General features: G+C 46.8%; 1 protein-coding gene and 1 long non-coding RNA gene across 5 annotated transcripts in view; one reads left to right on the forward strand and one right to left on the reverse strand.

Moving 5' to 3' along the window:
• The window catches only part of MAF (MAF bZIP transcription factor), a 184573-nt gene extending 178263 nt beyond the window's left edge, over nucleotides 1-6310 (reverse strand). For 3 of the 4 annotated variants that reach the window (XM_063168065.1, XM_063168066.1, XM_063168064.1), the window contains exon 1: nucleotides 4609-6310. In XM_063168065.1, the coding sequence (XP_063024135.1) occupies nucleotides 4609-5696 (1088 nt within the window). In that variant the 5' untranslated portion in view covers nucleotides 5697-6310. Of the gene's footprint in view, nucleotides 1-1524; nucleotides 1741-4608 lie in introns of those variants that run through there. The other variant, XM_063168067.1, reaches the window with a different exon arrangement.
• Nucleotides 6311-7119: 809 nt separating this feature from the next.
• On the forward strand, nucleotides 7120-11787 carry LOC134424352 (uncharacterized). Its single transcript, XR_010029393.1, has 2 exons — nucleotides 7120-7175; nucleotides 10106-11787. It is a non-coding gene; the product is annotated as an uncharacterized LOC134424352 (long non-coding RNA).
• The last annotated feature ends 2079 nt before the right edge of the window (nucleotides 11788-13866 follow it).

Consider the following 13866-nt stretch of genomic DNA (forward strand, 5'->3'; position numbering starts at 1 on the left):
GCACCTCTGAGTTCAATGGGAGCAGGATTGAGGCCAGAGTCAAGCAAGGGGTGATTAATGAATGTAGGTTATTCAGAGCAGAGCGGTTCCAATTAGTCCTCAGCAAGCACTCCTGCGGCAAAGGTGGGCACTCCCCTGCAATGACTCATACAGAGAACCCCAATACTCACTTTGCTTTAGTGAATATTAAAATGTGTACCTTATTTTTTTCCCCTTCACTCGGCCAGTTGGCGTGTTTCAGGTTAAAATTCAAGTGCAGCCTAAGGAAGGTTGCATTTTTTAACGTGCAAAGCAAGATTGTCATCACAATGCCAAACTGGAAGAAAGCTTTTTTCCCCTCTCAGATTGGGGGTGTGATGGGAATTTTTCCTTTGTCACCCTATTCTAGGAAGTCTGTTTCTAGGAAGGTTTTCTCTTATCTCTCAAATCGTTCAAATAGGATGTTTGGTTTTTTCCCTCCGTGAAAGCAGACACTTCAGGGAGGCAGCAGCGCTCTCCTCGTTTTTCACTACTCAGTCAATTCACAGTACTTTTAAAATCCTATTGCCTGCTCCTAACTTTGCTTGCAAGGAAGCCTGAAGAGACAGCTGGGTGTGAGGATGAGGCTGGACCAGAAGTGGTCCTGCTCTGGGCAGCTTGGGGTTCTGTGCTCCCTTGGGGGCTGCAGCACCACTTCAGCGGGGGCTCTGCTGATGACAGGTCTTGTCCCTTCCCTTCCTTGCTCTCAGCAAGGGCAGCAGCAAAGCTTCAGAGTCCCTGCAAAAACACCTGGGCGTCGGTAAAGGCTCAGTCAGGGAAGGGAAGGTGGGAGACAGAATAACGAGCAGCCTTGTCTTTATGAGAGGAGATAATTCCCAGCTCGGCCAATCGCAACCAGTTTACCCACAGATTACACATTAACCAGAAAATGGAACTCAAATTAACCAGAATCTGGAGCTTGAACCATTACTCAAACCCTGGTGCAACAGCAGGTCAGATGCCAAAGGGCAGGTTGGTGCCCCGGCACTGGGGAGGGGTGAGACACAGCATCGGCTTCGGAGAGCAAGCCGAGTGTCACCAGAAGAGCGTCCATCCCTGCAAAGGGACCTCAGCAGGAGCACAGTGACCTCCAGCACCAGCCACTGCCCACTGACACAGCCTGTCGTGGGTGCAAGTGCTGCAGGGGGGCTCAGAGCCACACCTTGACCTTGCAGCCCGACCCTTGACAGGGCTGGACCAGCCAGGCAGAGGGATGGCAACAGGTCCTGTCCCTTCAGGGCCCCTTCAGGGCCACCAGCACCCAGAAGGGATGACCTTACTGCTGGGAAGAAGCTGCACCAGCAGTACGGGGAAAAAACCACAAAGGAGAAGAAAAAGGTGTTTGGTTTATGAGCCTGGGTCTGGAGATAACCCCCCCATCCTAGAGAGGCTGGAGCATCCTTCGGAGAGGCCTCTGCCTCCCACAGAAAGGGGACAGATAATCCCATTCAGAGAGCAGGACAGCGCTCTGCCGAGGGACACTGCAGGCTCTCAGGGAAAGGTAGCTTTAAATGAACTGGGTCGAGCATCTGAGGAGCCTTTCAAAGTTCAAATGCCCTTTGACATGGGGAACTGCAGTGAAGAGGGGCTCAGAGACCTGAATGTTTCTAGCACATTAACCTTTGGGGTTGATTGTTTAGAGCAAATAACTCTCAAAAGTTGGAGGAAGTCCTTTGGATTTTTTTTTCTCCGCTCCTCAGCTCTCTCTGGACTTTCTAAGGCCTGTAGCAAAAGAAAAAACAACAAAACAAAAGCAAAAAAAACCGAAAACAAAACAAAAAAATTCCACAGGGTAAAAAAAAAATAAGAAAAAAGAAGGGTGAAAAAGTGAAGAAAAGAAAAAAGGAGGCAGAATGGACCAAAATGATAAGAATTTTTTCAATCTAGAATTAAGTGGCTCTGTGACAAGCCAAGCCTGATGCAGTGTCATCTCTTACTAGAGACAGGCATGCTTAGCTGGGATCAGATGATAAGAGGATGTGAAGTCTTCTCTTTCACTTCACTCCATCATAAAACAATCAAAATACAGGGCCATATCGTGTCATCAGGTTTTTAAGCAGCCCTCCCCTTTGAGATCTCCTAGAACTTGGCGGGATGATCTGAGTCACTGAAACTGCCCTCGCTGCACTACTGAGAAGTCAGAAGCAGCACCTGAAAGCTCACGTTTTTTTTTTTTTCATCTACCTGAAAGAGAACTGGAGTCCTAGCAGGTGACAATTTTCCATTTTACACGGAGCTATGCTTTCCCTTCTCCCCTCCTGAACACTTCTGAGTCCAGCTCGTGGGTGAGCATCGCCCCTTCGGCAGGCAGCACGCTGAAGTACTGAGCTCGCAGTTATGGAACTTTGAACTACACACTAAGAAACTGAGTACGGAATCAAAAAAATGCAGTTTATTATTGTAGATTATTCTCTCTTTCGATATAACCATAGAGTTGAAAATGAAAGAAAAGCACATAGGAACATCACACGTGGTTAGTTAGTAACTCAAGATATAAAACAATTTTGCACAGCAAAATATGTAAAAGAAAAAGTAACTGACAAGATTTTTTTATATTTATTGTGGTAAGATTTACTTTCCATTTTTTTTTTAAAAGACAGGATATCAGTCCCTGAAAATAAAATTTACTGATTATTGCCTTTAAAACTGTGGAATTTTTGAAGTTACAGAAAATCCAGTTCTGCACCACAATACAACTGTAAAAAAATCTGCATCATTTTAAAACTGTGCAGTAATGCCATCTTTATAACTGCATAAATTGTATTAGCGTTCTAAACAGGTTCGTAATTTTTTTGTTGTTGTTTTTGTATTATATGCTTGCAGGTTATATCTTAGTGCAATTCAGTCCCAAATACTTCAATTTTGAAAAAAAAAAAAAAAAACAACCCATACATTTTAAATGTAAAATACCCCTATAGATATAAACAGGGGTGCCTCCCCCTTTTAATACTTTGGTTTTCAAATACAGTCAGTGGTATAGCAAGGACTACATATACCCAACTTATATTTAAGTTGCAAGCACATGCTGCATAAACTACTTTTTAAAACAGTCCCGTTGCAAATTCTACCCCCCTTTACATCACGACAGTAAACAATTTAGTGCATCAATCTTTAAAAAAAAAATCTACATCTAAACAGACCTAACTCTTTCGAATTTATCTATAACATTCCTTTATCTGTAGCATACATTTTAACTGGGCTAACAGATGACAGAAACTAGAATTAAATTATATACTAGGAACCCAGAGCATTCCACATTTGACAATGACCAAACGCAAAATGAAAAAAAAAAATGGGGCAGATCACTTAAAATTAATTTTAGACTGTTTTTAGGCAACAGCATGGTTTCAATGTCCCCCCAAGTGGGATGTGAATTTTGTTTTTGAACATCTTTCCAAAGTTCTTTCTGTGTTTTTGTTTTTTATTTTTTTTTTTTAATTTTTTTTGCCACATTAAGTTACCAAAATCCATTCTGGCAGGTTTTTTGAGAGGGAATGCTTCAGTGCATTTAAAAGGAAGTCTGAAGTTTTGAGTAACTCAAAGCAGTTTTAGAGCAGATGCAAACTTTAATGGGAGGAAGAGGAGGAGGAAGATCAAAGGTTGCACTTTTTTGCTTTCAACCCAAAAAAGTGATGAGGCAATAAAACAAAAGGATGAATGCCATGCCATAATAGTCTCCAAAAGTCCATTTCCAAGCAAAAGAAAAAAAAATAATTATACCGTACATGACCAGCATGCAGGGTTTTTTATTAATATAATGTCTCTTTTTCATAGTCTTTTGAAACAGTTATAGTTCATTGTTGCTAAGACAAAATAGCAAGCGTAATGCATGAGATGAGTATGGGATTCTAATGGCAGACTAAAGTCTCACGTTTGGCAGATTAAGGCCAAAACTCACATGAACACACCGAAGGTTGATGCAGGCTTGATTTTGGCAGGTTGATCTAGGCATATCTCTAGTTTTGCACAACAACGCTAAAAACTGATGGAACTCAGCAAGCTGGAGTCTAAAATTTTCACTTTTTTTTTTTTTTTGTATTTTTTTGTTTTGTATAGTTTTTAAATTTTTTTATTTTATTTTTCTTTTTGCAAAGCTCAAATCTCATATGAAGAACTCAGGATGGCAAAAAAAAAACTCTGACTTTTTGGACACAGCAAGCTCAAAAGAAAAAAACCTCATGAACTTAAAAATATATATATATAATGTGGATGGCAGGTTTCAAAGAAGAGCAAGCTTCATATGAAGAACTGAGTTGGTGGCGAGTTGGATCTTTCAAATTAAAAAAAAAAAAACACAACAGCAAGCCCCCACAAAAAAATAAAAATAATAATAATAATAATAATAAACAGAAAGGAAACTCATGTAGAACTTTAGGTTGGCCAACACGGAGCCAGCCCACCTTAAAAAGAAAACAAAAACAAAAACCAACCCAAAAAACAACTTTGTTTTAAAATTGTTTTGAGTTTTTTTTTTCTTTTTTAAAAAAAGGTAATAGAAGGTGGCAAGCGGGGTTGTGGCTCTAGCAAAGCCCCCAACAACAACTCACACGGAGAACTTTTAGTTAAGGTGGCAAGGCTGTGGGAACTCACATGAAAAACTCTGGAGAGGAAGGGTTGTCGCTGCTGGATCCGTTTTCTCTGAAGCCATTGCTGACCAGCTTCTCGTACTTTTCCTTGTAGGCGTCCCTCTCCCGGACCAGCCTGGAGATCTCCTGCTTTAGGTGCTCCACTTGCTGCAGCAGCTGGTTCTTCTCCGACTCCAGGACGTGCCGCTGCTGGACCCTCTTGAAGCGGCAGGACTGGGCATAGCCCCTGTTTTTGAGGGTCCTCCTCTTCTGCTTCAGCCGGATCACCTCTTCCTTGCTGACGCCCCGCAGCTGCCGGTTCAGCTCCCGCACCGACATGGTCACCAGCTGCTCGTCGGAGAAGCGGTCGTCGAAGTGGAGGCCGCCGCCGCCGCCGCCGCCGCCGCCGTGGTGCGGGTGGTGCAGCCCCCCGGCGCCGCCGCCGCCGCCGCCGCCGCCGCCGGAGCCGGAGCCGGCGGCCGAGGAGGCGGAGGAGGGCGGCGCGCTGCCCGGCGCCGCGGCGTGGGGGTGCCCGCCGCCGCCGCCGCCGCCGCCGCCGCCGCCGTGGTGCGGGTGGTGGTGGTGGTGGTGGTAGTGGGGCGCGCCGCCCTGCGCCGCCGCCGCGGCGATCACCGCCGACACCACGGCGGCCGCCGAGCCCATCTCCTCGGCCGGCACGGAGCCGCCGGCGGCCGCGGCCAGCTGCTGCCCTCTAGCATAGCCATCGAAGGCGCCGGGCAGCGGGTGGTGGCTGCTGTTGATCAGCGCCTCCACCGCGTCCTCGGGGCTGAAGCCCAGCGCCTCCGGGTTGAGCTGCTGCGGGTACCCCGTCATCCAGTAGTAGTCTTCCAGGTGGGTCTTCTGGTCGGAGCCGGAGCCGGGGCTGGGCGCCGAGAAGCTGGGGGACGGGGGCACGGAGCTGCAGGGCGTGCTCATCGGGGTGGAGGAGAGCGATCCCCCGGCGATCAGGCGGCCGCACTGGCTGATAATGCGATCGGTCTCCACCGGCTCCTTTTTCACTTCAAACTTCATCAGATCGAAGTCATTAACATATTCCATGGCCAGGGGACTGGTGGGCAGGTCGGAGCTGCTCATCGCCAGCTCTGATGCCATCCTTTTGCTGCCGAGAGTCCTCCAGAAAGGGTGCGCTCCGGGAGCGAGGGGGCTGCTCTGAGTCGCCACCGGGTGAGCCAGCTTGATTTTTGGCGAGCTCCGCTCCGCTCTCCTGCTCTGCCTCCGATCCGGTGCGCCCCGGCGGCTCCTCTCCCGCTCCGCGTTATCCCTCGCAGAGGCTCCGCTGATGCATCAGAGCGCGGGGCTCTCGCTATTCGCCTTTTGCATAGAGGGTTTTTTTTTTTTTCCTCCTCTCTCCCTCCCTTCTCTCTCTCTCCTCTCGCTCTTTCGCAGCTCGCGAGCCGCAGCTGGAAGTGTTAGCTGGTGTTGTTGCGAGTAAATTTGTTGTTGTTGTTGTTTTGTTTTGTTATTTTTAACACTTCATGGTGCTTTTCCTCTGGGCTCTCTCCTGCAAAGTGCAGAGCGAGGAGAGAGGTTCATCGGGGGAGGGAGGAGGGAAAGAGAGCGAAGGCAAAAAAATAAAAAAAAAAAATCAAAGTCTGTATCGCAACCAAAATAATAATAATACTAATAAGAGTTAAAAAAAAAAAAAAGGGAGAGAGAGAGAAAAAAACAACTCGGCCTCAAAGCTACAGCAAGAAGATGAAAAATATTTAAAGGTTTGATCCGGCAGGAGAGTTTAAAGCATTGCGGAGTTTTATAGCGCCCGTGACGTCAGGCGGGACACGGGCTCGGGGCCGGGCCAATGGGCGCGCGCCGCCCGGCCTCATTAGCATAGGAGTCTAGCGACAGGGAAACTTTGCGGGCTGTCAGTCAGGGCTCAGCTGACTGTCAGCGCCCGCTTAACCCCCTCCTGGCCGCCGGCACCGCGCCCGGGCTCGGGTCGGCTCGGCTCGGCTCGGCTCGGCCGCCGCCGGCCCGCTCCGCACCGTGCGCGCCCGCGGCCATCGCCCTGCCCCGGGGCGGAGTGCCCGGCGCTGCCCCCGAGCCCGGCCCGGCACCCGAGGGCGCGGGGGAGCTGCGGGCGGCCGGGAGCAGGGAGGGGGAGCGCCGGACGCGGTACTCGGGGAGAGCCGGCAGCGCCCGGCAGGGAGCGGGCAGCGCGGGGCTCCGCCGTGCCCGGCGCGGTACCTGCGGACGGGCGGGCGGCCCTTCCCCCGTGCCGGCCGCGGGTCATCGCTCCGCACCCCCGCGGCGCCCCGGTCACTTACTGATTATTTTGTTTCGGGGACGGGGCATCGATCCCTCCATCCCCCACGCCCGCCCGGAGGTGTGAGAGCCCCGCAAGTTTGCAAACCCCGCGCCCCCGTCCCGCCGCACCCGGCGCGCGGGCCGGGACTAATTAATTTAATACATTTAGAACTAATTGTATTTACTTTCGCCTTCCCCCCAGCCCCCCTTCCCTTCCCGTGCGGGAGGGGGCTGGGGCCGGTCCGGGGGCCGAGGAGCGGCGGCGGCTGGAGCGGAGCGGCGGAGCGGCTCGGTTCGAACCTCGACAGCGCCATCTCTCGTCCGCAGGTCAGTGCCGAGCTCCGGGCCGGGACGGGACGGGACACGGGACAGGACAGGACGGGCCCCCCCCGTCGTGTCCCGCCCGCCCCCGCAGCCGCCGCGGTCCCGCCCGGCCCCGGCTGCACCCGCCGCGTCCCATCTCGGGCTGGGGAGATCCGCAGCCTCCGGGGCTGCCAGGCTCGATTTTCCGACCGGGCTTTATGGGAATATCGATAGAATTAAAGTTACTTGTAATTCCGTGATAAATGAGATGTCTCTAGTAAGTAAGATTAAGTGCGGTGCTATAAAGTTGTTTATCTGAAAAGTAATTCTCAGAAACCTGACTTCTGACACTTGGTCATATATTAAACCTGCTTCTTGAACATTGTACTTCAAATCCTCCCTTCTCCCCTAGCCCGGTCCCTTCCCCCCCGGAGTTTGCTATTTATAACCCCGCTCAGGGTATCACTCTGTAGGTGCGGGCAGGGCTCTGGGTGATTTTTCACCGACTGTGAAAGTCATCATTTGCAATAGCCAAAGAATCTCTGCTTAGGAAATAGCACTTGGCGAGTGGATTTACGAATGGATAACATCTTCTGACTATGCCATTATCAGTGTGAGTGCCAGCACTAACATCTGAAAGTCATACAGCATGTACTGTCCCTGGCAGTTGAAAGGGGTAGGGCATACTGAAAATTTAGGGAGATAACTAGATCTAGAAATTATCATAGTGGCAATTCTGTAAAGATAGAAAACGCTACCAACATTTCTAACAAAATCAAAATACAGTTGTGCACCATCCCGCAGCACACCCGCACACACAGAGCCGTGCACATCTGCAGCTGAATCTTAGAGATGGTGATCCATGACAAAGTTAATGCAAGTTAACTGCTCGGGCTGACTTTCCTATTTCTTCACTTTGTTGGAATCAACAAAACTTCAGGCTCACAGCATAAATCCCCCCAGGACAGGCCAATTCCCTGTATTTTTTTTTTTCTCCTGAGCAAGATGAATGTAGAACTGTATGCCTCTTAACATGTTTACCTGTGAGAGACATAAAGTGTGTGCTAATATTTTTAAATGAAAAGGTGATTGCATTTCAGAATGTACAGTTGTAGTATTTCCCTAGGCCGTGTCGTAGATGGCTATAGAAATGTGGCTCCAGCCCATAAAACAGTTTGTTTGGATGTGAAAATTCAAAGTGCTACATTTGCAAACGAGTAAATTTCCTGAGTAAACTCTGAACTCTAGACAAAGAGTATGAAATTGTGTGAGCTAATGGGGACCGTCTCTTAATTGATACCAATGTAAGCAAGTACTGCAAATTAATTGAAGCTCTGACCTACCAGAGCAGCGAGTAAAATTATTAGTTGGGCAATATTGTTCTTGTGTGATTGTTACACAGAACTGCTGCACCAAAATGTCTCTACTGTTCAGTGCAGCAGAGAAAAAAGATTATTAGCAATTTTTGGATAACCTTCAGAAGCAACATTCTCCTCCCTACAGTATATAATTCTCGATTTAGTAGTATTTTTCTTTATTATTTGGCTATTCACAATGGGTGTCTAAACATTTACAGTCCTCTATTAACAGTGTTTCTTCCATAACAATCACACACTTTCATTTCAATTAGAGCTATTCAGTCTCCAGTTTTTCCACAATTATCGCAGGCCAATTCCCTGAGACTTCTCCCTTTTCCCAGCACTGTTTGTAACAATCCTGCCCCGAGCCAGGCAGAGGGAAAACTCCCCTGTCCCTCTCCCGGCTTCTTGCTCCGGTTTGTTTTCAAGCATCTCCGTTCGACGACGCACCCGTGGAGCCCTGCTCGCTCCCAGTGTGCTGCTGACCCGCTTCATGAGCCTCCAAACTGATGCATATTTATTGTGGGAGAGTTTTCCGACAGGACATGCAGGGGGATGTGAAACATTAACTGCAGAGCCTCTGGGGTCGGCCTGCGTGGAGCAGCCAGCAGCAGAGGCAGAGCTCGCAGCGCTGGAGTGCGCGTGCCTGTCCCACACACCACATCCAGCAGGAGCAAACGTGCAGCTTTCCTGTTATATGGACTCACTGAGTCGTTTGTTATAACTTGAACACGTATCAAGACCAACACGTTAAGTACAGTTGCTGCTCCTTTTGTTTATCTAGTGTCTTATTTTATGGTGTGGAACTAAACAGTGTCCGCTGAATTTAACTATGAAAGCGGCCAAACTGATTTCAGAAAGACTTCTGCAGGGTAACAGAGTGATAAGGCATAAACTACTCCTAGGTGCAGAGCTAGATAAATCCTTTTAACAGTCTTCAGATCAGTTAACAGGGTAAGTAAATCACATATCACTGTTAGCAGATTTATGGGAGAGAATTAATAGAATCAGACGAGATAATCTGGTAGGGATAAAATTGCTGAGGAAACAGTCCTGCCTTATATTGGAGGGTATGAAACAACAGTCTGATTACTGGGAGTCGTTATGGATTGCTGAATTATGAGCTAAATCATCATAAGAGTAATTCAGTATTTATTAATTCTTTTCTCTTTAAACAACTCACAGATGCAAATAAAAGCCTCTCTCTCTTTGAAGACACATTCTTTATATATTTTTATTGGATGTAATTTACTGTTTGCATTACCTGTATTTACTTCATAATTGAACATTTTGCATTCAAATTTATGTAATGCATTATGCTTGAGAATATATTTCTCCCTTATTAGCATAAATAGTCACTTACCTCATGAATTACTAACAAAGTTTATCTGAAAATATAAGTATATTTTTTATTAAGTGGAACACAAACATATGTACAATAAATTCTGATTTGCCAGTAGTTGTTACGGAAACACAGAACAACCCTGTATCAGAGAAGAGGGAAAAGAAGGAGCAGCAAAGAAGCAGAACCAATTACTGTGTGTGTATATGTGACAATAATTTCTTCTGTCGATGTTTTGTTTATTTTTAATAAAGGATGAATGACTCAAAGGTTTGCTTTAGAAGGAGCAGATGAAAAAGTATCACCTGGATGAATTTCTTCTCTCTCTTTCCCCCAAAATTTTCTGGTGGACTGGGCTCCCTGGTGCTGTGCCACTGCAGCCTTTGCTCCGGCCGAGCTCCTGCTGACCCGCTGCACGCCAGGAATGGATGCTGCTCTACACTCACCTTCTCATACATTTCCCTTTTTTCCCCTAATCCTGTTTTTATGCTTGGGTTTATGTCCCAATAATCAATATAATTTAGGCCCATTCTGCAGTATCAACACAACCTTGCTTATTCAGAGAAAACCCCAACCCTATTGACTTCAAAAACGGTGGGATTGAATCCTTGATCCCATTGAAACCAATGACAAAACTTGTATTGATTTCAGTGGAAGCAGGATCAGGTCCTTGATGTTAGCAATTTGTTTATGTCAGAGGGCTGATCCTACAAGAAATGAAAGACAGCAGCAGATCTGCTGGCAGGAAATCAGATCTGCTCCCCAAAATCCAAAGGCAGAGCTGTGGTGGAGCTCCTTTATGCTGAGGTTTTAGCACAGGGATGCAGCGTGGTGGGATGCCTGTGTAATTTTGTCTGGACGAGAAAGCTGGTCCTCCTGGGAGCATTCAAATGAGCACATCTATAAATGCAGCACGGCAAAATGAGCTACTTTTGCCACTCTCGCTTTTCCCAAGCCCGGCACAATCCATTTCTGTGACGACGGTTTTCTGCCCCGTACGCATCCAATACTGCTCTTTTATTTTAAGGCTGAGAAAATCTTCCCTTTAAACTCATGCTGAGCATCAAATTGGACTCCACTTGCAGCTGAACATCTTGGCTGTCTCTTCCTTTCCTCCATCAGCTCCAGTATATTTTATGTAGAATTCTCCCTCTTAATGAAACTTGCTTCTCCTCTCTTCACTTTCCAGTTTTGTATTAGTGTTACCGAATCCACCAGACTTGCTGCATTTCAAAGCTGCAGAAGGTGAGAAAATAAAAACATTTATTTCCCTATACAGTCTCCTATTTGGCCATTCTGCCCAGATCATGAATACACAACCTCTATTCAGTTGTCTGTAAAGTTTCTGTGACTAAATTAGAAAAAAAGTAGCTTGAAAAGACAGGCTTAAACAGACATTTTGGTTGCTTTTGTGTCACATCCAAGAGGGCTTGTGTTTTAGCTCTAGGAATTGTGAGGTTTTAGCAGCTGCTTCTATTTTATTCCCCTGGAAGTGCCTGACAGTCACTATATGGAAAATGCAGCATCGGTGCTACACTTGAGTGTGTGAGTTGGCTCTGTCTACTCTGAGTCCAAATTAAGTGATGAGTTTTTAGCAATCAGGATATTTTCGTTGCTCTTTTATACTGTTCATAAAATGCTAGAAATATTGCAAATAACATTGTATAATGTAGAGGCAATTTCTCTCTCTGAAGGGAAGACAGCACAGAAGTGTGACTGAAAAGCTGCAAGTGACTCTCAGACGTGGCTAAAGGTTGGCATCACCACATTTGCACTGTGCTTGTTCCCTGATGCATGTCCTACTTTACTAATTTTCATGAACAGCTTTTGCCTAAATGTAAAAATCAATGAAGACATTTTGATGCTAGAAAAAAAAATCTATTCATTTAAAAGAAATAAAGACTTAAGATGCAATAAAGATTTTTATACAGCTTTATGGTGGAATTTGTCATTTATAACCTGGGTGATCATGTTCAGCTATACAGTGTGGTGTTTTCTCTGAAATTAGCTGAAATGGGTAAATGGAGACTCTGGTAAAAATTCTTGCACAAATAAAACTGAAAACTCTAGAGAAATAGAAAACTAACATTAGTTAAGAGGAGGGAATAAAATTATTACATTAATGTTATGTGTCTGAGCTATCCTGGTAATGTCCTGCAATATGCACTCTGCATTTGTATCTATTTTAGCTCAGAAAAATTATTGCTGCTTTTTTCCCTTCTGCTCTGCATTAAGTTGTTTTCAACTGTTTAATGGTTGCAGTGGCAGCATGAAAAAATAAGTGAATTTTATATGCTATCTCTTTCCTGGAGTCAGCCGTCAGTAAACGGTGAGGAGGGCACGATTCTGACATGAAGTTTTGATGTGCAACTGTGAAGGTTGAGATGGTCTTTATTAAAAGTTGTGAACTTCAGTAAATTTTGAACAAAACCGTGATTTAATGCCTCGAAGTGCGAGATGGCACAAACTCATTAATTTTTGGTGATAAACTGTGCTGCATGCGATGGGCTGAGCGCCATGCTCTGGACTTACTCCCTGTAAACAGTAAAACACGATAACTGCTCAAAGTAACTGATGGGGTCTTTAGCAACACAAGGTTCTTGGCTTGCATGACCTAAAAAGGTTCATTATAACAGAGAGGGCTGGCGTCGAGCCCCGCGGCTCTGGCAGCTCCGAGCGGGGAGGGTGACCCTGCGCAGGGATGGATGGGGAGAGCGGAGCCAGTTCCAAGCGGCAGCTCCTGCCCGCCGTGCGCGGGGATGGAGCCGCTGGGAACGGCCCCGGCAGGGGCACGGCCACGGGGATCGGCCGGGAAAGCCTCGCACGGCAGCAACGGGAAGAGACACTTGGACAGGGATGGAGGGCTGAGGGCTGCGATGTGGATGGGGAGGGAGCTCCGAGCCTGCGCCCCCGCCTGTCTGTCTGTCTGTCTGTCTGTCTGTCTGTCTGTCCATCTGTGGGGCAGGCACAGCGCTTGCCCGCACGGCAAAGATGCCCCAGACATGAGGAAAGCTGTCGGATGGAAGGTGGTTATGAGAACAGAGAGTTATAAATCCAAACCCCGGGTGAGCAGTATGTATGTAAGAGCACCTAAGGATCTTACATTACCTCCAAGCCTTAATTATCTGACTGAATCTGGCCTAACCTGCTTATCTTCTGAGCATTACTCACGGGGCTCTGGCAGGAGGAGGTGTCGGTGAATACAGGACAGCTCTGGAGCCAACACCTTTGCCAGTTGAACTGGCAGGAACTGAGGTTTAATCATGGCGAGGGGGAGAAGTGGGGAGGTTTCCTCCTTCCCAGTCTGTCTCTCCTTAATGGATCCAGCTGACTCCAGCTCCTGCCCTCTCCAGCCAAGGTGAGCCAGCTCGCCTCCCAGCCATTCCCCTCCCATTCCCCAAATTCAACAGCCCCATTCCACCTTTGGTTGAGGACACTAGGCAGGAGCTTGGCTGCTGGAGCTGTCTTGACTATGGAGATATAGCAGCATCTGTCAGAAAATCTATGTGAAAACAGTCCCCGTGCCAGCAAATGGAAACTGTAGCTTTCTAATCAGCTACATTTGATTTAGTTTGATATATTTAACTTCTTTTATTTTTCTCCCACGATTGGCAAATGTGTTATTCTTTCACAGAAATGAAAACAACCTGCAATTTACTGGATTGCTTTACAGAGTCTTGGTGCAAAGAACTGTATGTCATTATGACATCTGATATCTTTCAGTGCCATTAATTGTCTTCAAGTGAGGGATGGAAAGTCTCATACCCCATTTTTTCCCCTCCTACACCATCAGAATTGGTCCACTGTTACAGGAGTGCTGGTTCAGATTTGTCTCCATCCGGAGTCTGGGTCATTCGGAAACTCTAATCCTTAACTAAAAGGAAATGATAAAAATACCCATGAAATTAATTTTCACACCTGCAGTTGGAATTAATAATGGCAACCAGAGTGGCATCCTATTTCAGCTCCCTTGAGGTGACTAACAGTCTTGGTCATTAATACAATCTCAACCACC

This window comes from Melospiza melodia, chromosome 13 (assembly GCF_035770615.1).
Source record: "Melospiza melodia melodia isolate bMelMel2 chromosome 13, bMelMel2.pri, whole genome shotgun sequence".
In the NCBI taxonomy this organism is placed as follows: domain Eukaryota; kingdom Metazoa; phylum Chordata; class Aves; order Passeriformes; family Passerellidae; genus Melospiza; species Melospiza melodia.